Genomic DNA, 23,464 nt, shown 5'->3' on the forward strand with positions numbered 1-23,464 from the left:
AATAATTGTTCTTTAAATATCAACAAATTGACTTTAGTTAGATGTACAATTGAATAATAAACAGCAAGAAATATTTACTATATATGGTGTATATTTGCATATTTTTAAAATTTGATAATGTTTATTTTGAATCAAAAATATAATATTTATTTTAATATTTTATTAGAATAGAAACTGAAAAAATTCATGCAATGTAATTATAGTATGTATCCATGAGATTATTTAAAAACTCTATGGGATACATTGACCCACTTCCTACATGCTTAATAATGCATGTTCCGATGTCTCATCATAAAGCGTAGACTATACACCTGATTGAAAAAATAGTTTTTCATACATAATTTGTATTGAAAAACTATTCTTTTTAAATCATCAAACCCAAAGTTGTTTAATGCTGGGGTGTCTGAATTTCAAATTTATTTAGTATTTATGTTCAAATTTATATTATTGTTATAAAACCAGAATAGGTTTTTGTTTTAGTTGAGTCTGAGTGTATATCAACTTAATATTTAAGCTTAAATAAATAAACAAAAACATTTGTTTTTAGAAAGGAGAGACACCAGAGTCTATGGTAAAAAACAATGTGGACAGCACATTCCAGTCAGAAAAAATTAAGATTTTAAAATATTTTGACAGTGAGTAAAGTTTAATTTTATTTTTCTAAATTCTTCCTTTAAAGGACAACTTTACCGAGAAAACTCATGAGGTAGATTTTGCTAAGCACACTTTGACGTCACAGTAATTTACGGAGACGGTTGTACAGCGAGCGCGCGCGGTGATATCGTAAATCTCGCAATTGTTCTGAAATCATATGTACATCCCTATACATTGTCAAAATATGGTTATCGGTAAAATTGTCCTTTAAAGGCCAACCAGCTAAGGTAGACTTTCAGAAATAGTTGATTATCTTTATCAGACTTTGAACATAAAATATAACTGTGAATAGGGATGATTTAACATTTTGACATTGTTAGTTTATCTTTTTTGTTTATATGCACTTGGCAAATAACCCTTGTGATTGTTGGGATCTTCTTTTTTTTTAATTTAATATTAGAATTAGTTCCTGCAGAGATATTTGGCAAAGGTAAAGATGCTATTAAAATATATAAAGAAGAACTTGCATCTGGTAAAATCTCAGTTGTGAATTCAAGATGTATGTTCCTGGGGAAAGAAGGTGCTGGCAAGACTAGCTGTGTAAAGGCTATGGTTGGAGAAAGGTAACAATTAAAATTATATATCTGCAGTAAAAGAATTAATTTTGATTTTGTCATAAGAGACTTCATCACCTGTTAGATTGCTATAGAGAATATTCTACAGGTTTTTTTTTGCATTTTACACAAAAATATTATAATTTGTAAATTTGTACAATACATATCTTATACTGGCAAGATTTTGTATTTTTTGAATAATTATTCTCATTCTCATAATAGTTTACTTTGTTTCTATAGTAATCAAAATTATATTAATTCTATTCACTTCTATCAAATAAGTTCATAAGTTTGTGATAACATATACACATAACAATAGTGTGTACACCAACAAATATATAAAAACACAATTGTAACATTGGCCCTGTTTCTGCTGCCAATCCCAAATATACCGTATAAATATACCGTATAAATATAACGTATATGAAATTCGTGCATCGTTCCCGCTCCACATACTTCGTGGGTGGGCTGTAAAAAAGTTGGTTTCCATTACCCAAAATGCATTTCGTGAGACGGAAGTATGGATTGACCTAGAGTCTCGTGTAGTGAGGTTACATGACAAAAACAAAACAATGATGGTTTCTCAAAACGTCGTAGCATTGTTTTTTATTTTAAATCTAATGAGCAGAAGTGGCAACGAATTTACACCGCACAAACAATCTAGAAATGTAGAATGGGCATTGACTAGATTTATGCAAAGAAGACGACGGTGTTTGCCGATAACTTTGGCGTTATTAAGTCTACCACAAATTCTGCTTTTATTTTGTTTGAGATACTTTTGTAAATCTCGGTATCTCTTCTGTTACCATGCAGTCTCCCCCCAACCTTCGCTTCTCCCCACAATTGAATTGCAAAAATAGTTATTTCTTCAGTCCACAGTGATATTTTGATCTGTTGCTTGCTTATACACGTGTGTGTCAATGCAGCAGAAAAACCAAACAAACGCGTCACGCTCTGTTAGTTTTTGACCTCGTGTCATGGGCCGGGTCACATATACGGTATATTTTGAGTGCAGCAAAAACGGTTTACGAAATATACGGTATATTTTGGAATATACCGTATAATATCCACAAACGATGGGGATATTTATGCGGTATATATACCGCATATATATACGGTATACTTTTTATGAGACCCATTTCTGCTGCCAAAAAATATACCGTATATAAAATATACCGTATATATACAGTATATTTTTGGCAGCAGAAACGGGGCCATTGTTATACTGACTGCAATTATACTGACTACTCTTGAAACAGCCGCTTGTTCCCTTATGTACCAAAACGTAACTTACCTATTAGATTAGTTTGTGTCCACTAATATGCAAATGTGTATAAGTAGGAAACACTAGTATTTTTTACAATTCATGGTTGTCATTACTGAAAATGTAATATCCAGTTTTGTCCTGAACAGAATGATATTTTGATTTGTTCCATCTATTTAACTTGCATATTGGGAGTTCAACTTTACTATACTTTGTTATAACAGTTTCAATTCTAAAGAACCATCCACAGATGGCATTGTTACCACAACAGTGTTTCAATCAACTAAGAAAGATTCTAGAAAATGGAAAAAGATAAAGAATGTAAATGGTGAGATAAAGCAACTTATACTTATGTTTCAACATAGCATATAAACACATTTGTCTAAATGTTGCTAGTTTTAATATTAACCTTTATTTTTTTGTGAAACTGTGTATAATAATGCTGATGACAGCTACCTACTTAAATGTGACTATACACTATATTCAATTATTATGACGTTGCACAATGGTTTTTTTTTCTCTTTTGTGGCGCAAACACCACTTTTATTCACATTCATATTATCTCATATTACATAAAATCGTATTATTTAACTTGTAAATGTCGTTACAGTTCATAAGTAACATTTTTTACATATATTAATTCTGTATTACTCCTTTTTTCATTAATTTTCTTATATTTTGTTATACACTTGACAGGATCATCATTATCATCTATCCCGTTTTAAAATAGTTCACACATTTTCATTTGTTTGTTTTCATTTTACAACCCGGATTATACAATATATTTATATACATGATAAAAAAAACAATAATAGCTCAGTACCACCAGTAACCCGTATCACTGTAATTCTTTTTCGGTTGATCGTATCAAATTAGAAATTATATTATCATAATCTTATTTCTTAAAGCTATCCATTTTTCTATACTTGTTTCTTTATTGTTATATGTTTCACATTCAATATTATATAACATATTGCTTTTAAATGAATTCCATAAAGATTTACCCACTGGCTTATTTAGTGCAGATAACATTTTTATTCTATAAATAGTAAATGCTGCAAAAGTGTAAATATAATCTATTAGCTTATCTCCCGTTCCTAGTATTAATTGTTTAAATGATATATTATTGTGATTTAAACTTACAAAGATACTAAGCATTTTCCTCCAATATTTCTGAATAAATCTACAACTAAAAAACAAATGATTTTCATTTTCAATTTCTCCACATTTGTCACACGTTTGTGTTTCCTTAACTTTCCACTGATACAGCCGTTTGTTGGTTGCACAATGGTTATACCAAAAGTGTATATTAGATATTGGATATTTTTTTCATTTAGAAAGATTTTTATTCTTATATGCCTAAAGAAATGCACACATCAAACAATTGAACTACTTTTCTTTTCTACTATTTCTTTTAAACACACCTCATACAACCTCTATCATAATTGTTTACCTATTTCTTGCTTTCTACAGATATGGAGATATCAAAGCAAGCCCATTCAAGTGCAATAGAAAAAAAAATTGATCAGAGGTTAGAAAAAGGTAAGCACACCCTAAGCAATTAAACATTTTTCAACATCTAACTAATGTTCCCATTGTTTTATTATTTTTATTTATTTATTTATAAACATAATTATTTAAAATGAATACAATTTTCATTAAATATAATGTTCTGACAAATGATCCATGTAAAGATAATAATTGAGAAATACTTTTAACAATACATATCCATTTTGTTTTTGCTTATAGAACATATGATAAAAAGTGCTTATTTAAATAATTCCTTATTATATAAAGAAAAAGACATCACAATTAACATAATTATTGTTATAATTGTTCTTTTTTTAAAAGATTTGTATTCTAGTATAAATTTATTTAAAATTCTGCATTGTATTTATGTTTGAAGATTTTGTACATGACAGCCTCCTGTAATGATATCGGGAGGTTTATTCCACACTTTGCCACCAGCAACTTGAAATGACATATTATTTATTCTTAGGTATCTTATTGTATTGTATTTAAAGGTTTTTCCAATCGAGTTTCGTAACCCTGTCTAACAATGACCAGTTCAGTTTATTTTCAATAGGCCTATAACACTGTATAGTAATGTTTTTTGATTTTATATTATTTTATGTAGAAGGCAGTGTTGGAATCTGGGATAAAATCAAGAATGCTACGTATAAAAGGATGGTAGTAGGAAACAAAAACGTGAGTGACATAACTAGTATATGGGACTACGCTGGTCAACTAGAATACTATATAACGCACAGGGTATGTTTTCATTATTGTATTGTCACTTTTGGTCTGATATGAGAGTCGCATTTAAAAAAAAGTTTTTTATTGGGTTCAGATACAAATAAAAATGGAAGCTCTATAATACTAATATCTTTTTTTTCTACATGATATGTGTTCTTAACAGTTATATCTGATTCAACCATTTTGCTAAGAACTTTTTAACAGGGTTATCATTGTGTTAGTTTCATTTTCATGTGCCATTTCCCTGTTCACACAAAACACACAAACATGTGGTTTTGTTTTTGTTGTTCCATTGATGATGTTGTTTTGGCATGTTTTAACATATTCACTCTTAAACTAGTGCCAGAGTTTGCTAGAAGGCTCCAGGGTTAAAGGGAAAAAATTACAAAAGAAGATTGTTTAGACTTTTGGAATATTTAAAAACAAAATTGTTTAGTTTTTGATGAAAAGTTTTAAATTATTAATAACAATTCTTCAATTTATTTAACATAATCATGACTTGGTGAAATGTGCATACGTTGCACGTGCATAAAAGTGCAATTTCAGGACACCTTTCATATTCTCAAAAATTCTGCACCCCATGGCGGGTCTATGTTTTCATAGTTCAACATTTACATCATCACTATTTTGAAACTTCTAAATATGGTAGCAGCACTATGATTTTTAGTGTAAGGGTGCAATTTGTGGACAAACTGTTTCATATTCTATTATTTTCTCACCTCAGGAAATAACTAAAAATGCGACAAATCATGCATCAGCCTCAAAATCCCAGTCAATAAATTAACACATTTTTACTTTACATTGGCTGGTCTATCATTGCATTTGAACATTGTACTTTTTTCCCCGAAGTGTAAAAATGGCAATATTTCCCAAATTTAAAGTTTATTTTACTGTTTGCATGTTCTATGTATGTTTTAGTTACTATGTCATACATATAGTAAATCATTGCCCATCAGGAGGGATGTCATTGTACAGGCTAAATAAGTAAATGTAAAGGAAGAGACAAAATAATAGAGATATTCTGTTTTCCAAGGTTAAAATATGTACAGAAAACTTATCATATATTATTATGAAGTGTTATGACATTTTTACTAATAAATACATCAAAGAATTAGGTGAACATATTAAAACAATGAAAAAAGACTATTGGTAACTCTACATATTTTAATTGTTTCAGTTTTTTCTGACAAATACAGTATCGTACTGTGTTGCATTTAATGTCATGGACAAATTGGATGAGCAAGCTAATCCACGAGATTCGTCAAAAGTAAGTATTTTAGACAAATCAGAAATACATTATTAGCAAATTTTTAAATTGTAAATGGTGTGGTACTAAGCCTGTTTTACTGTTGATCGTTAAGTTGAGTTGCGTTGTACTGTAGGATTCAACGATTTTACAGGAAAAGGGGGTAAAAATCTTCGTTAATAATCGTTAAAATCTGAAATCGTTAAAGTTGAACCGAGTTCAACTGTAACGTTAAAATCATTAAAACTGACCAATCAAATGGTCCACAAATTAGTCTTTGCAGTTGTGAAAAAAATAGGTACGTGCTGACTCTTGAATTTTAAAAATTAAAATTTTTAAAACGCAACAATATTTTCACGTTTTTGTACCTTTTTAAGGTCTTATATTTCAAAACAACAAATGTAAGTCAAATTAAATTAAAATATTAAAACAATTTAATTTAATGTTTGTCTTTAGTGTAAGCCTAGATTAAGCCTAGGTTGGGTTGAAGCATAAAAAACCTGTAACTTTTTCAATTTAAGAGGATATGCCGTAGCTCAAAATGAGCAGCCTATATCTTGCTCGCGTAAGCAAAACTCATCCTGACAAATGGAGGAAAAGTGACCCTCATGAAAACGTTTTCTGGAAGCTGTTGAATTCTAGATACGAATTCATGTAAAAAATGTTGCATATCGGATGTTGTGACATATAAATTTTATGGCCAGTTGAATTATAAAAGTCGTATTTTTATATTTTGTGTCATAGTTCATCACATTTAAAATAGCGCACATCTATATTCTACGTATCCAAATTCTTCTACACGTTAATATGTTGTTCCAAAATTGCTATCTTCGTGTTCATTTTGATGATGTCATCATGATAAATATTGAAATAAAAGGCGATAATTTTACCTATGCTACACTGTATGTAGTTATATAGTGTATACTCTATATTCTTAGACACAAAATAGAGAGCTCACTATTAACAACATTTTATTTTCCTCAGGTCATAATGGCATAATGCGCAATTTCGAACGTATGACGTACATGTGGTGTTTGTCGTGCGGATATTCTAACTCGTCACTTTGACAAGTTCAAATCTAGTTTATTTTTTAATTTCCGAATTCTAAAATGACCGCATTTTTTTATACCGGACTTAAAAAATGGACCAGTCCTTAGTTCATTCTGCAATCTACATCGTTTGGTAAAGCAGGTTGTTTCGTTTATCAATGTACGTTGTCCGTTTGTAAAAAATACGTTGTTCCCGTAAAAGTAGGTTGTTCGTTTTTTAAAGTACGTTGTTTATTTTACATTAGTTCGTTCGTTTGTGAAAGTAGGTTGTTCATTTGTGAAAGTACGTTCTTTTGTTTTAATTTAGATCGTTTGTTTGTGAAGGTATGTTGTTCGTTCGTGAAAGTACGTAGTTCGTTTTACTTTTGGCGGCGATTGCCTTCCATACACACGGACGTGAAGTATTACAAAACCAAGTACGGCCACGCGCAGCCGGGACCGCGTGAAAATTGAAAAAGTTACAGGTTTTAGAACATGCTTTCGCTGATATCTTAAAGCCCAGTTGCGGGCAAAACATTTCTATTGATCATACATTCCAATAATTATCGATCTGTATAGTTTTCCCTATGTTTCATAGAAACAATTTTTTTTAAACATACATTTATCATAGTAAGCTAGCATGGCAGTGCAATTACGCCAAACCGACTTTCTACCAGCGCATTTCAATGGCGCTATAATTGATTACGATTTATGCGCTGCACACTTTCTTAGCTTTGTAGATTATTTAGAAGCGCATGCCTTGGCAGCACCGGATGATGATGCCGCACTTTTACAGGTAGTTAACTTGTTTAAACACACTTTGATAGGCACCGCTAGGTTATGGAAAAACTTCTAATTCAATAGACGATCTTAAGAAATCATTTATGCGCTGATTTACTCCAGTCCATTCCACGTATGCTAACGTCCAGCTTTTTGATAACATACTTTCCAAATCTGCCGACTCCGCCGAACAACATATGACTAAAATTAGGCAACATGCAGCCAAAATCAATTGCACTGAAAACCAGATTTGTAATAAGTTTGTCAGTTCACTCCTCCATAAAGCATGTCACCGTGCTGTAGTCATGGTCATGCCTGACGATGCAACGTCCGATGAATTGGTTACCATTACCCAGAAATATCTGGATACTTCAAACTTAAACCCCACAACTTCCGACAAGGCATTCCTAAATCAAGAATCTTACCTTTTTACAGACTGTGATGTTAAATAATGACAGGAGCCATGTTTGTGTACGACTGTTTCTATTATCCCTATAGAGGGCGACAACATCATATGTTGGCGTATGCAGTTAGTGTGTTTCATACATTACATGCTCCCTTTAATATTATTACAATACTGAGTAGATGGTGCTTTTAGCAGTAATACAAATAGTGATTTTTCTTATGATTTAACATGTTGTACTGTACATGAATTTCTTACAATAAAGTAAATCTGAAACGTGAATAATGCGTACATATAATTATTTCTATTAACCTTAAAACAATAACTCATAATTAACACTAAATAACTCTTTAACACAGTTTACCTAATCTTTGTGTTTGCTTGTATATCATTACGGCTTTACCACGTTGAAACACCGGTTCTCGTCAGATCACCGAAGTTAAGCGACGTTGGGCCTGATTAGAGCTTGGATGGGAGACCATCTGGGAATAACGGGTGCTGTATATGGAGCTGGGGGTCCCGTTAGGCATTTGAAATCAGCACTGCTGACTCTTATGGCAGCCCTTGCATCTAGTATCTGCCTCAGACGTATTGGCCTATGCCCTTCCTCTGGTCAAGGTGGGCACTGGACGAGAGAAGCCCTTGATTAATGTTAGGACCAATCAAGGTGCTTTAAACAGTCCTGGCTTTGTTTGTATCAAACCTGTTAGTGGCGGTAATTATGGCTGTTGGTTTCGATTAAATAAAATAAAAAAATTTAAAAAAATAAAATTACATGATTGATTTATACTTTGTCGACTTTCATATTGAGCTTAGTTGCTCCCTTAGATATTCTGCCACTACGTGTAGTTACATTTGGTTTAATTTGAACTGATTCATAGCCTGATGGGTTGTGGACAATAGGATTATTGTGATAATTTTGTGGTATTTCATCCTGATCAGGCATATCATGTTCAGGCAAATTAACATCAGAATCATGTTGTGTCTGTTGCGGAATATGGTTTTCCTTGGTATCATACATGTGTCTACGGTTCCTCTTAAATACCTTTCCATAATCATTCTGTACTAATAAACTTCGAGACTTAGAATTGCTGCTTTTTCTGGCCATTTGGACTCTGCGAATACATGTATTAATGCGAGTGTCGGGTCTCTTTTGGATGCTCTGCTTAGTTCTACCAATTTTTCGTCCGTTATTGGTAGTTGGTTTATAATACTTGATACTATGTATTCATCGTTCTCGATTTGTGGGGGGTCATCCCTAAGGGTAGCACGGCTTAGCGTGTCTGGGATAAGGTTTTCCTTACCGGGTACCCACACAACTTCAAGGTCATATCTAAGAAGTGCTAATCACATTCTCTGTAGTCTGGGGCTTAATTTATGGGGTGGTTTTTTAAATATTCCCACTATGGGCTTGTGGTCGGTTTCCACGATTGTTTTTGCTCCATAAATATAATCATGAAATCGTGCACATCCAAATTGGATGGCGGCCATTTCTTTTCTCGATAGGCACGTAATTATTTTCAGCCTGGTTTAATCTACGGGATGCATGGCTACCGGTTGTCCTGCTTGACAAATCATAGCACCAAAACCTTGGTTGCTTGTGTCTGTTGCCACTCTTACTGACTGGCTAGCATCATAGTATTTTAATGTTGGCGCTGTTGTGGAGATATATATATGAGTTTCTTAAATGTTTCCTCATGTTGAGATTCTCATGACCAATCAACTTCTTTTGCAAGAAGTGTGCGAAGTGGGGCTGTCACGTTGGATAAATTAGGGACGAACTTGGCAAGGTATACCATAATTCCCAAAAAGGTTTCCAATTCGTTTTTTGTTTTGGGTCTGGGCATTTCTGTTAGGGCTCAATCCTGTTAGGGCTCGGTTTTAGGCCTTGGGCTGTAAGTAGGTGTCCCGAATATTCAACGTGATCTACACTTACTTCAGATTTAGGGCGATTTAGTTTAAGACCAGATGCACAAACTTTGTCAAAAAATATTTGCAACCTTTCATCGTGTTGCGCATCATTATCTCCGACTATTAGCATGTCGTCAACGATTTGGCCAATTCCTGGTATATTACCGAACTCCTCTTCCATGGCACGTTGTCAAATTTCTCCTGCGGAGTTTATACCAAACGGCATGCGTTTAAACCTATATCTACCCCAAGGGGTGTTAAATGTGATTAGCTTTTCTCATTTAGCATTAACTGCCAGTAGCCATGTCGCGTCAAATTTCGAAAAAAATTTAGCATTTGGCATTTTCGCGATTACCGATTCTAGAGTATTCACTGGGTAGTGCTGACGGCGTGTAGCCTTCTTTAGTTCGCGAGGGTCTAAGCAAATTCGGTGGCGCCAGGATTTCCCCGACGGGGGGGGTGAATTCCCCCACGGGGGCCGTACGCGCGAAAGCGGGGGTGGGTTTGGGAGGGGGTATTCCTCAGAAAATTTTGAAAAAATAGATGCTTACACACTGTTTAATAGGCTAGAGCAACTGTTTCCATTACATTTAATAACAATGTCACATAATAATGTAAATTTAAATAATTCCTTCCTAAATACTCTAATACGGATCTTTTTCGATGAACTAATAATAAACTTTGATCGAAAAACACTTCAAACGAAATGAACATTTGGTAAGGCGGCACTCCGAAAATGCCTCGATAGTGCATGTGTTTAGTGTACGACTGTGCTTTGGTGGTCTGTTAACCTCAGATATATACCCTATAGCCGGGTGAATAACTCAATGTAATTTAGTATACAATGATGATTGCCGTAATCGCCTTATCTATAACACAAATCAATAAAATGCCAAATACGCCACACGTTTTTTCGGCCGTGTACATAGAACAAGACATTTCTTGTTTATGTTATGCCTATGAAATAATAATAAAAGAACATCATGTTTATCGTTTTTTTTTATCGTTTATACTGCATACCATTATATAAAAAACCTTCATACGCGAGAAAAAAGTTCACGATATTACACTCTACTTTGTTCAGAGGTGTAAATATACAGGTCCACGCTAACGCTTGCACACGGACCAGGGCGGAAAATGGTGTATTTTTGGAGAGTGATGACGTCACACGAGGAGCGAGCTAAGACAACGTGATGCTGGTAGTGGGAGTGCATGTGTTTTGAAAATAACTCAGTTGTGGGTATTTTCCGAAGATTTTAAATCGCTTTTTCTTTTTAAACTCTTGAATTCATAAATAGTAATTAAACTCTTAGCTCTTTCAATATGTGGGCCTATATACACAACTATAGCTCTAGCCTACTCTTCTTAATTAAAAGAGTCAAGTGCGTCGAATCCGCGTCTAGCGACGGTCGCGGGTTGTGTGCATCTTTTTTTTCCCTTTAGAATTAAGGGAGGTGGCTAGCCACCCTATTCACCCCCCTACCCTAGATCGAGATTTATGCGCAAAAAGAAAGGTGACCAGACCCTATTTTATGGTTCGGGCCAACCGCTTCCTTTTCCCAATCGAACCCCCACCCAAACCCCTTTAATCGACAGCGAACATACGCGGTTCACCAAGGGTTATTGGTAAATTGAAACAATTCGTAAACTCAACCGTGAGAACATAACTCGTACCTTTATCCCTGTATGAACGTACGTTGATGCGTAGTTGCAAATGAATTTTCGATTTTCGCCTGGAATCTGAAAAATACACATTTTGGTCCCTGGATGTAATATGATACATCCCAGATATGTCGACGCGTATACCGCAGTGAGCCGGCCGGGCCATGAAAGATTCGTACAAAGAGATACCGCCAGAGAAAGTGATTTGGTTTGTTGCATTTTTTTACAGGTTTTCCCGAATGCCGGTCATTTTCTTGGTGTGTGTGTTCTCCCACACTGACGGCAATCAGTCACAGTTTTCTGCTGTTGCTTTAAAACTTCAATTGTTTTCTCTGTGGACTGGTTTGTAGCACCCAATGTCTTTGTTTCACTCAGTTCAGCAGCTTGGCAATACGTGGTTGCCTTTTCAAGTGTTAGTTTAGTATTTTTTAGAAGTCCTTTTCTGACTGTGTTATCTCTAATTCCAATGACTATTTGGTCTTTAATGAGGCTGTCATTAGCTCACCAAATTTACATTGTCGTGCTTTTGTCTTTAGATCTGTCAGGAAGTCATTGAATTGTTCTTTCTCGCCTTGTTTTCTAGTGAAGAACTTATATCTGTCATATTTTATGTTTTTCAATGGTTGACAGCGCTCCCTAAATTTGTTTATGACACTGGCTCTAACCTGTTTTTATCTGCTTCATATGTGAACGTGAATGAATTATATATAATAATAATACCAGATTTATATAGCGCCCTTTTTCCTTTAGTGGTTCTGGAGGTCTAATGCTTCAATACATTCGATCCATTTTTGCGGATGTCTATTTTGGGGTTCGATTTTATCCGATTATTTCTGACGCCATGTGATGTTAAATAACGACAGGAGCCATGTTTGTGTACGACTGTTTTTATTATCCCTATAGAGGGCGACAACATCATATGTTGGAGTATGCAGTTCGTGATACATTACACATACCATAAAATTGCTAATTTAGAAGCTAAGATACATTCCCTAACCTTAAACAATGGACCAGAACGTAAATCTAGAGGTGACTATTCACCACACCTTCATAGACGTATAAGCCTAGATATGCACCTGATAGGGCACAACGTAGTACTAGGTCCACTTCGCAAATATGTTCTGTAGCAGATTGTCGTTACTTTGTCATTACTGTAACAAACCTGATCATAAATGGCGTGAATGTCGTCAACTTTTATATGACAAAGCTAGACCTACAGTAGGCCTCATTGGAATATGCCACAACAGAATTCATACTTCCATGGTCAATATCAACCACCTTGTCCTAATTGTCCATACAACAATCAGCCACATTTTTAGATTGGGATGATCTCACTAGAGCCCAGGTGACATCCATCCCTTATGATAATTTCGTGTCTACACATAACCATGTCGAAGAAAAGTCCAAATGTCTTGGTGATTGCCCATCCGTATTACATTTATATAGTAGAAATTATGTTAAAGGTTATTTACCTTCTGGTCAATCTTTACTTCCATTATTTGATATAGGAGCCACCAATTCCCTCATTAGTGGTAGTACCGTATAATGGTTCAAAATATCTATCTCAATTGCCAGTAAAATCTATACATCCATTAAAATTTAGAATAGGCAACGGACAATATTTACAAGCAGATAGCACAATTAATATAAATATTATAATTCAATGCAAAAATGTGTTGGTTAGTGCTGTTATTGTTGATTCCTTATCTGGACCAGATATTTTGTTAGGTAACAGTACTCTTGCAGAACTAAACAGTACACTAGATTTTTCCACAAAATTACAATCAAACCCACAAAAGTTCAGTTTTCCCCATATCACAAGGATGTATTAAAACCTGGTGAAACTAAATTGGTTCAATTTTACGGAAAAGTGCCTTCCATCCTAAAAAATTCCGAGGTTGTATTACTATCTACAAAATATCTCACCAAGGTTAGCCCGAGCAACATGCTAGTTAAATTGCATAGAGGGAACGCTTCAAATCCCGTTACCAATAACACTACTAAACATATTTTTCTACATAAATGTCGCCGAGTTGCACATTTTAATACTAAAGACACTATCCACATTTGTCAACAACTACTGTACCTTCAGTTACTGCTTCAGATAATTGTGTGCATGATAAGACTTCAAGGTAAATTGCGAGAAACACAAAATAACAACTTGCACAAATATCCTCATCTTCAACCTGACGATTCACGGTTAGATTATACTGATATAGAAATGATTCATAATCAAATTAATCTTAAAGATAGTGATTTAAATGAAGTAGAAAAAAATGTCTTTAAAATGTTATCTAGAAATATACAAAATCCTTTAGTCTTTATGGTGAATTAGGTACATGTCCTGGTTTCGAGGTAGACTTCGATCCAACAGATCACACACCGTTTTACATTAGACCTTACCCAGTCACAGAGCAGAACAAGAAGTTGATAGATAAGATAAGATATAATAAGATTTATAAAGCGCACATATTCACTAAGTGCTCAAGGCAAAAAATACTAACCTTGAAACTAAAAACAACAAAAAATTTTGCAAAAAAAAAAAACGAAAAAAAGCAGACCAATCGAACCCACATGACTGCTTCTGTTTACTGGCAATTTAATGTGCACGGATCTACCAGTACATTACTCACAGGTGTTCTCAGTAATGTGGGTATCTAGCTAAACAATAACCTTACACATTTCCAAAGGCAGCTGACAGCAGATGTGTGCGCACTCTTGAACACATCATAGTAGAGGGTATATATGGTTTGACCTTGAAAAAATTCTAATAAAAGGTCTTTTGGTATTTTCTTGTAGCTTTAGGTGTCAATAATTACCAAAAAATGTTTGCAGCCTTCTAGTTGCTGCGTTAGTGAGATATTGAGGGTCAAAGGTCAGTCACCTTTTTGTGGCATTTGATGGCTCATAACTCCTCAACTCCTGGGTTTAAAAAGACAAATGTGGTTTCTACATATATGTTTTAGTGGTCAAACAACAAAATAAAGTTTTTGCAAATTTTGGGTTACTTGTGCCATTGGTCAGATAGTCGGGTCAAAGGTCATTGACATTTATTCATTAATAACTACTGCTAGTGTAGGACCTGAGTAAGATTTGTATGCATTCAATTTAGGAGAGAATATCTCAACTGTTATAGGATAATTTGACCCCAAGGAACAACATGGGATATGTGTCAAATTCGTTATCTGGGGCGAACATGCCCAAAATCGGGGTCAAAGGTTAGAAATGTGTGGTTCTTATATCTCGAAAACCACTTGTCATACAGATTTGCTTTTGGTGTCAAATTGTTCAGAATATACATATTTATATTCGGTCTAACATAACTTTTACCCCAAAAAATGACCGGAAATGCTTTTACTGACCTTTGACCAAAAAACACATTTTCGGGTTAAATATTTAAAATGTCAATGGACACACTGTATGGTATCAAATGAAAGCATATACAATATGCTACCCATTGCTACCCAACTTGTATTTAATTATGTGATGTTATTTTTGGAAAATATGCATATTTTATTAAATTTAGACAAAAATGAGTATAAATTAATGTAAGTTTATTTTAGGTGAAATAATTCTAGCGTTGTCATGAGGTAATTTCCCGTCATGAGGTAATTTCCCGATTGATCGTAATCAAAACGGTACTGGGTTTGGTCTACTAGCGTTCCTGCTCCCAACCAGTACATCCATTCATAGAAGCCTTAATGAAGTAAGCCTACCTGGTGGTGGCCATAGAACGGTCCCGAGATAACGACTATACTTCGGCTTTAGTCGATAGAAGATTGAATAAATTGTTAGAGATAGAGTATACGATGTTATGATTATGTGTAGATATGTGATTTGTTCTTTTTATTCCAATGATGTAATGTATTTAATATAGGCCTATTTGTTATATCAATTAATTAAATTATCGTAGATTGCATATTATGCCATGAATATTATTTAATAAATTTTTGATATATTATTATTATTATATTAATAAAAAGATATTTGTTAGTATAAATTAAAAAATATAGATATAAGGAAGAAAAGCAAAGAGATTATGGAGCGGCTGTACCAGAATATACAACACTAAGTATTGTAAAGTTAATATATTAACAATTTAGGCGATCTTGTCAAAGGTCAAGCGCCTTCAGCCTGCCACGTTTCGATATTCAATATTGAACTTGACCTGACGTGGTTCCACAATATCTTTATATGAAAATGGTAGAGTGGATAGAAACATAAATTAATTTAAATTTAAAATGTTTACCTTAAACTGGTTTTGAACTGAATCGGTTGATGTCTTATCGTTGTATGTATGATTTGGTTTGGTTTAAATTATGTTCGATAAAAGTGCGGGAAATTACCTCATGACTATCAGTAGACTTGCTAGATATAATATGGGATGGTAATGCGTTCCAGAAACGAGGTGCTGCAACAGCAAATGACCTATCACCCCATGAATGCCTGGACCTAGGCACAATTAAGCTGTTGCAGACTACTAGACCTGAGATTCCGAGCTTACGCATGCCTGACCAGAAAATCACGGAGGTACAGCGGACCTTCACCATTTAATGTCTTGAACGTTATAAGTAAAATCTTTAAAATTATTCTATATGAGACCGGCAGCCAGTGTAGATCTTTCAAAATCAGAGTGATGTGATCAAATTTCCTTGTTCCAGTTATGATTTGAGCAGATGTATTTTGTAACAGTTGAAGGCGATGTATGGATCCCTTAGGAATACCATAGACGTCACAAATGCATGTATGACTTGCTCAGTTGCCTCCCTTGAAATATACCTCCTTATCCTTCTAATATTTTGAAGATGATAGGTTGATCTACTGGTTATTCTAAATTTGTCTACTCATGGTCATTGATGAGTTAAGCAAGATGCCCAAATTCTTGACATATGGAGCTTGATCAATTTCACACTCTCCGATGCTGAAGCATGAGGTCTTTGCATTTCTTCTTTTGATGAGGAGATCCAAAAATAACGAATTCCGTCTTGTCATCATTCAGTTTAAGGAAGTTATGAGACATCCAGGTCTTCAGCTCAACAACACAATTTTTAAGAGTCTCAAACTTAACCCCTACATCCCCAGTTGGCTTAAATGAAATGTAAACCTGGGTGTCATCGGCATATATATGGTAAGACATTTAAAACCTTGAGACATTTTCATGAATTGGAAGTAAATATATGCTAAATAACTGGGGTCCTAAAATTTACCCTTGTGGACAGCCAGAATGGTATGAGGAACACCAATCAAGAACCTTGCCATCCAGCATTATGTAATGCTTAAGTCCCCTTGTCCATTTCTTGTAGGGCATCATTGGAGACACGCAGTAGTGCAGTTTCAACACTATGATGTGGTCGGTACACTGATTGAAATGGGTCAATGTTTATGATGTTTAAGATGTTTAAAGTTTACTGGTGTTTTAGAGTTCTTTGAACATCTGATTTTCCAAAGCAAAATCACATTTTTCAGGGGGATGTCATGTTATTGAAAACAACTCTGATACTGTAACATGCATATCTGAACAACACCCCTGGATGACTAGTTTTGACAGCATATTCTTGTCTGACTGACTGACCTTGATGGTGTTTACACGCCTATTTGGGACCCAGACAGTGGCCAGTTTAGTAATAATAATTGTTAAAGACACTCTCATTTAGGATACTGCAGAGAAAGGAGGTAGACAATAAATAATAATTTCATTATTAATAGTCTGCAGTAGCATCTAATTATAACAATTTGGTTTTTAATTTATACATAATTTATACATTCTTAATTTAGGGTCAGCTAGGAATGACTAATTTGGACATGAATTTGTTCTGGATAAGATCCATTTATGAACATACTGTGTCACAACATGGTTCTGGAAACACTATTTCAATTGATGGCAAGAACATAGAGTCACCTCCTATCTGTTTGGTTGCAACTCATGTGGACAAGTTGCCAGGGACAGCATCGGAAAAAGAGGAAGAGGTAAATAGCTATAGTATATTTATATTTGATTTTTTCTTCTCTTAACTTAACTCAACTCTGTTGACATTAGCGCTCTGAGCAACTAAATTCAACTAACCTCAACTGACCAACACACACAAATGTAGACAGTTCATTTCAGTTGCCCATGTTCTATTTTTTCTGGAAGTGCAACTAAAAGGTTTGAATTGTGTCACACGTGTGGTATGGGTAGAGATCGGTTCAATGTTACCTTATAAGTGCTCACGCATACTAGTTCCTTCCTACACGTGGTAAGGTAAGTTAAGATTTTACTTTATCGTTGCTCACAAAAAGGTTGACTGTAGACAACCCATTAACATCAACCCATTAACATCAAAGCATTTTGAGGTCACATGTTTTTACAATCAATCAATATATAATATGAACATTTAAAAGTTACATGAATTACAAAGCAAGTGTTATAAATACATATTTTATTGAAGAATCTATATATTAATGCTACTAAATTTGTTGCGTAATTTTACGTATCTCCTCCGAAACCACTGAAAAATAGTAATTTGACGAAAAGAAAAGAATGTTAAATCCATGTATAAACTACGCATCCTCTTTTTTTGTGTACCGCCATGGCCGGATCTACAAACGCATGCCAGGCGACCAAATTAAAACAGTGTTTTTTTTCTCTTTTGTGGCGTTAACCACTATTTATTCATTTCATTTCATCAACAGATTAATACAATTATTTCTAGTAATAATAATAACTATTCATTGTTATTCTTACTTTTGTTTGGTTTATATATATATATATATATATATTTTATTTTATTTTATCAACGTTACTGTTCTTGGAATCAGAGCATTAATATTTCTTTTCTGTTATCCACCTTTTTTCATAATTTTCTAGTATTTTTTTTGTTCTATAATTCTCAACATCTGAAATTGTGAACACTTAACTAATAAATGTACTGTAGGAGATACATTTACTAATGTTGTATAGTTATTTTCGGTAGTATTTTTGACATATAATTCATTTATACCCTATATACAGATTATATACATTATTTTAAAATACGAATATAAAAAAAAAACAAAAATATTAAAAATGCTTTTCTTACTCCTGTGTCTAGTTTTATGTCTCATGGTTATATTTGTTTGCTTATCTTCTCGTGCGTTACTTATGTTGCGTTACGTTTCTTTTTTGTTTTCAATATTAATTTATAATTTTTTTTTTTTAAATTTATATTTCATATAAGATATAATGAAACTGCCTATGTGTATTATACAACATTATTATGTAATATATTTTAAATAATCAGATTCACCTCAATATAAATTATAATAGGTGGTTAAGGTAAGATCTTTTGTTTTTTTCTGCCATAAAAAGACGAGACAATGATCCGGTCCATTTGTTTACATTTTTCAAAGTATGTGCCTTGTAAACGGAGAAGCATCCAATAGAGAACATGTGGTCTACATATTTGTTTCCTGTACCTAGTACAATGTTTCGATAATTGCCTCGATCCCAAATTTGTGCATGGTGTAAATGTTAATATATTCCCATAAGGGTTTTACTTCAGTGCATTCATAAAAGAAATGGGCATCATCCTCTACTACGTTGCATTGTAGGCAAGTATCTGTGTTGCTTATTTTCCATTTTAACAGCCTTCTTTTGGTAGGTGTTATACAATGCAATAGTTTGATGTTCAACTGTTTAAGTTTATTATCTTTAATATCTTTAATTTTTCTTTTCCATGTTAGAGACCAATCGTTCTCCATGTTAAAATATGTTTCCCATTTTGTTTTACTTTTGGATGGTTCTAGACATTTTTCCTTAATAAAGAAAGAACATATTTGTTTGCTACTCATATTCAAACATCGAACGTGTGTTGTTTTTTAGTGCTTTTGGTTTTTATCCCTTAAAAAGATTTTCTCTTTCCATTCTTTTGGAATTGCGTTTAATACAATTTGCCATTCAGCAATCCAGTTTGATTTATACCTAAGCATATCAAGTAATTCATTTGCGTTAATGAACCTATTCTCAATTACAATATCCTTACTATTTCGCACACCTGACCTTATCCAGTTTCTAAAAAATAATGACATGTCATTGTATAAAATCATTTTGTTATACCAGAGTTGTTGATGCAATATATCATCATAACATAATTGACGTTTAGTCATACCACTATTAAGTTTGACTAAAATACATAGTATAGATTTATAGAAATCGGGTATGGCTTTAAAAATAGCATTTTTCTTATCAATATATGATATGTTTTCAATAATATCTTTTGGGCCTATTCTATTAAAATATGTGTTTGGCAGACATTTCCACTTTGAATCCTCATTGTTATACAATCTTTTAAGCCAAGATATTTTTAAAGATTTAACCTGTGACCTGAAATAAGGCGCTTTAACACCACCAATTTCATATTCGTTTATATTACATAGCCTATGTAAATACGCGAACGTGATTGGTTGAAACTGCATCACATGACTACCGCTGCGAGGATCGTAAATCGTATATATCCTCGAGAACGATGATATTGACTGTGTAATTTTCGCGTAATTATCGTGTCCCCTGTCAAGTGGATCAAGTGGAAGTGGATTAACCATATCAAAGATTTATTATGTAAATTTGATTTAGGAAATAAGTTTAATTTAAATCCGGAAAGTCAATGGTTCAAGAGTTTTACACATGCCAACTCTATAGAAAATATCAAGGAATGGTTAGAAGGTGCAAAAACAAAGTCAACCCTCTCCGAATATTTGAAATATAAACATGAACCTAAAGCAGAGACATACATGTTTGATATGGTGAATTTTGATTCCATTAGTTTAAAGTTTAAAGCGAGGTCTAACTCTCTTGATTTAGAAGGTAGAAAAAATACATGGTCAGAAAATGAGACTGGTTTTTGCAAGCTATGCAACAATCAGTTAATTGAAACTACAGACCATTTTCTACTTGAATGTTCAAACCTTAAAAATGTAAGAGAAACACATTTTAACTTACTAAAAATGGATTTATTGTATTGTGGTTATGATACATTCTGGGAGAATTTTAGAAGTGGTACAATCGAATACCAACATCATATTTTACTTGATGACCTTTATTTAGAATTTCCATTTGAGAGAATCGGTGAAATTGTAGACTATCACTGTAAACAATACTTAACTGCTGCATGGAGACATAGAAAGACTACACTTAATATATAATATATAAATATTTACCGCCCACCATATTATCTACTAACATTATTTTACCATTTATCTAATTCAATAATATATTATATTTTTATATATATTTTTTTTTTTTTTTTTTTTTTTTTTTTTTTTTCTTTCTTCAAAATTATATAATGTAACCTAAATCTAAATAAAATAAATAAATAATACAGTACTAAAAATAAGACTAAATAGTATAATAAAAATTGTATCACATTTAATTAAATTACAAATAACTATTAATATTAAATATAATAAGAACAAATAATCATATAAAAGTTGCATTTATTTTAATAATAACAGTATAATAAATCAATTAGCAATTATATATATATATATATATTTTTTTTTTTTAGTAATAATAATGATAATATATTCGCTTAAAACTTGAAAATATTAATAATACTGATAATAAATAGATAATAACATTAACTCCATCATATAGGTTAAGTATTGTTCGATATGTAAGATTACCTTGTTTTTACTAATTTCATTTTACTTGTATAATTCGCTTCTTAGTTAAAGTGGAGCTACACTCAGACTTTCTCAGCTTATATTATGTTTAAGTATGTTTAATTGAAAGTGATTACATAAAAAAAACAGGGAAAATACGGAAATATTTTCCAAAAACTCATTTATAAAAAATCGGTCAGAAAATAGTGTTTTTTAACAAATTACAGTTTTTCAGTAACTTAGGGGTTATTAGTTTACAATACGTCGCGAAACGCGTTACACTTAGCGACTGACGCGTTTTAGTCGCTGGTCAACGCATTGTGGAAATGTCTCCCCTTTGGTAAATTATGTGTCGAAAAATGGGGAATAAATTTTATACACACAATTAATACGATTTGTTTAGGCCTAACTAATATTTCCGATAAGAATGTCAGTATAATTTACATGTAACCTCATGATTTTAACTGTACAACAACAGCATCATAATCTTATCAGATTGCTTTTAACTTTAAGCTAGGGCTAGGCCTAGCTAAGCCGTCTGCTCAGCCTAGCTAGCCTTGAATTTTTGTCTAGAGGCCTATGTATTCATAGACATGGTCGTTTCGCCCCATTTATCGTTCATTAAGAATTGTGGAACACAAAATCCTATACAGAACAAGAGTACTAGTAAAGAATAGTAAAGCGATGTGCAAGCTTAGACCTGACTGAAAAGCAACTATTCAGGCACCCTATCATGGCCCATGGGTAGGCCAAGGTCGGGTGACAGCAAAACAAACTTCACTGCTGTCAGCCTAGCCTAGCTAGAGGCCAAGCCACTGAGCAGCATCGGTACATACCTACACTCTAGTAGTAGGCCTAGGCCTAGCTTTATTGAATATATAGCCACATCTTTCTCAAATCTCGTTAAATTTGACATTTTAGTAATAGTCTCATAATCACATTATTACACTGTGAAACATAATAGGGTCACATTCAGAATGTTTTAATATACTTTTCGCCCGTCAAAAATAACATCGCGACAAAATAACAGATCGCCAGCTGCAGTAGTGTGATTGTGAAAAATGTCACGTGATCGTACTCCCTAGCAAAATGAAAAACCCAATTGGACCCGAACGGGGGAAAGTGTCTATTTACGCAAAATTGCGCAATGTATACGTGATAAAAATACCAGAAATAGAAAGATCTGGAAAAATTACATAAATATACATTTTACATTTTTTTTTTGGTGAAGAAATGAATTTTTTAGGATTATTCAAATATACCCCCCTTTTGCATGTAAAAGAATAGGAAATTACAAGGTATCCCCCCAAAACGCAAAAAGGCGTGATTTTCAAGAAAATCGTACTCATTGAAAAAAATTTCAAAAAAATATGAAGTATAAGGGATGATATTTTTAAATAATAGTTGAAATGTATGAAAAATAGTAATTTTCTGGGTGGAGCTCCACTTTAAGACTTAAATGTTATTTTTTGATACTTTTCTTTTTGTTTTTACATTGCCTTGTAAATGAACGCACCGTCTTATAAACGTGTGCCGCTGATACAAAAGCGTTCGTTCAATAAATTTATCTTATCTTATCTTATCTGTCATTAATCATATAAATTCTCGAGTACGATGATATTGACTGTGTAATTTTCGTGTGCAACACTCGAGTTTGCCGATAAATAAACAAAAGTAATCTACTCGATCTTGAACTCGGGTGGAATTGTCACTCCATCGCAAGACAACGTTTCATCCGCTGGGCCACGGAATTTGCTTGAAGAAATTAATCTTCTAAACTATTTAAGCTATGCATACATAGCGCCCTCATTTGTTATAAGTCCACCCTAAATGTGATGAAACACCGTTTGTGATTGGTCAATACTCACGGTAGTAACCTAGTAACTAGTACGCGCTGAACATCCGGTGATTCGGCTCCTCGCGAAGATCGAGAGAAGACGAATTGTTTATTCGCCGTGGTTAGGATTCCGGCACCGGAACTCAACTGCCCACCGTTAGGGAATCCGACACGCTATTGCGCATGCCCAGAGCTCTGGGAAGTGAATTATAGCTTGCACTAATAATAGTGCCACACCACGGAGAGTTATA

General features: G+C 33.5%; 1 protein-coding gene and 1 pseudogene across 1 annotated transcript in view; both read left to right on the forward strand.

The window, feature by feature from the left end:
* The window catches only part of LOC140044138 (uncharacterized), a 209,766-nt gene that overhangs the window by 172,030 nt on the left and 14,272 nt on the right, over positions 1-23,464 (forward strand). The window contains exons 11-17 of the mRNA XM_072088617.1: positions 548-635; positions 1,055-1,217; positions 2,697-2,800; positions 3,946-4,014; positions 4,610-4,743; positions 5,906-5,995; positions 17,534-17,725. Coding sequence (XP_071944718.1) covers positions 548-635; positions 1,055-1,217; positions 2,697-2,800; positions 3,946-4,014; positions 4,610-4,743; positions 5,906-5,995; positions 17,534-17,725 — 840 coding nt within the window. The remainder of the gene's footprint in view (positions 1-547; positions 636-1,054; positions 1,218-2,696; positions 2,801-3,945; positions 4,015-4,609; positions 4,744-5,905; positions 5,996-17,533; positions 17,726-23,464) is intronic.
* LOC140045602 (5S ribosomal RNA) lies at positions 8,575-8,692 on the forward strand (annotated as a pseudogene).

Source organism: Antedon mediterranea, chromosome 3 (genome assembly GCF_964355755.1).
Source record: "Antedon mediterranea chromosome 3, ecAntMedi1.1, whole genome shotgun sequence".
NCBI lineage: Eukaryota > Metazoa > Echinodermata > Crinoidea > Comatulida > Antedonidae > Antedon > Antedon mediterranea.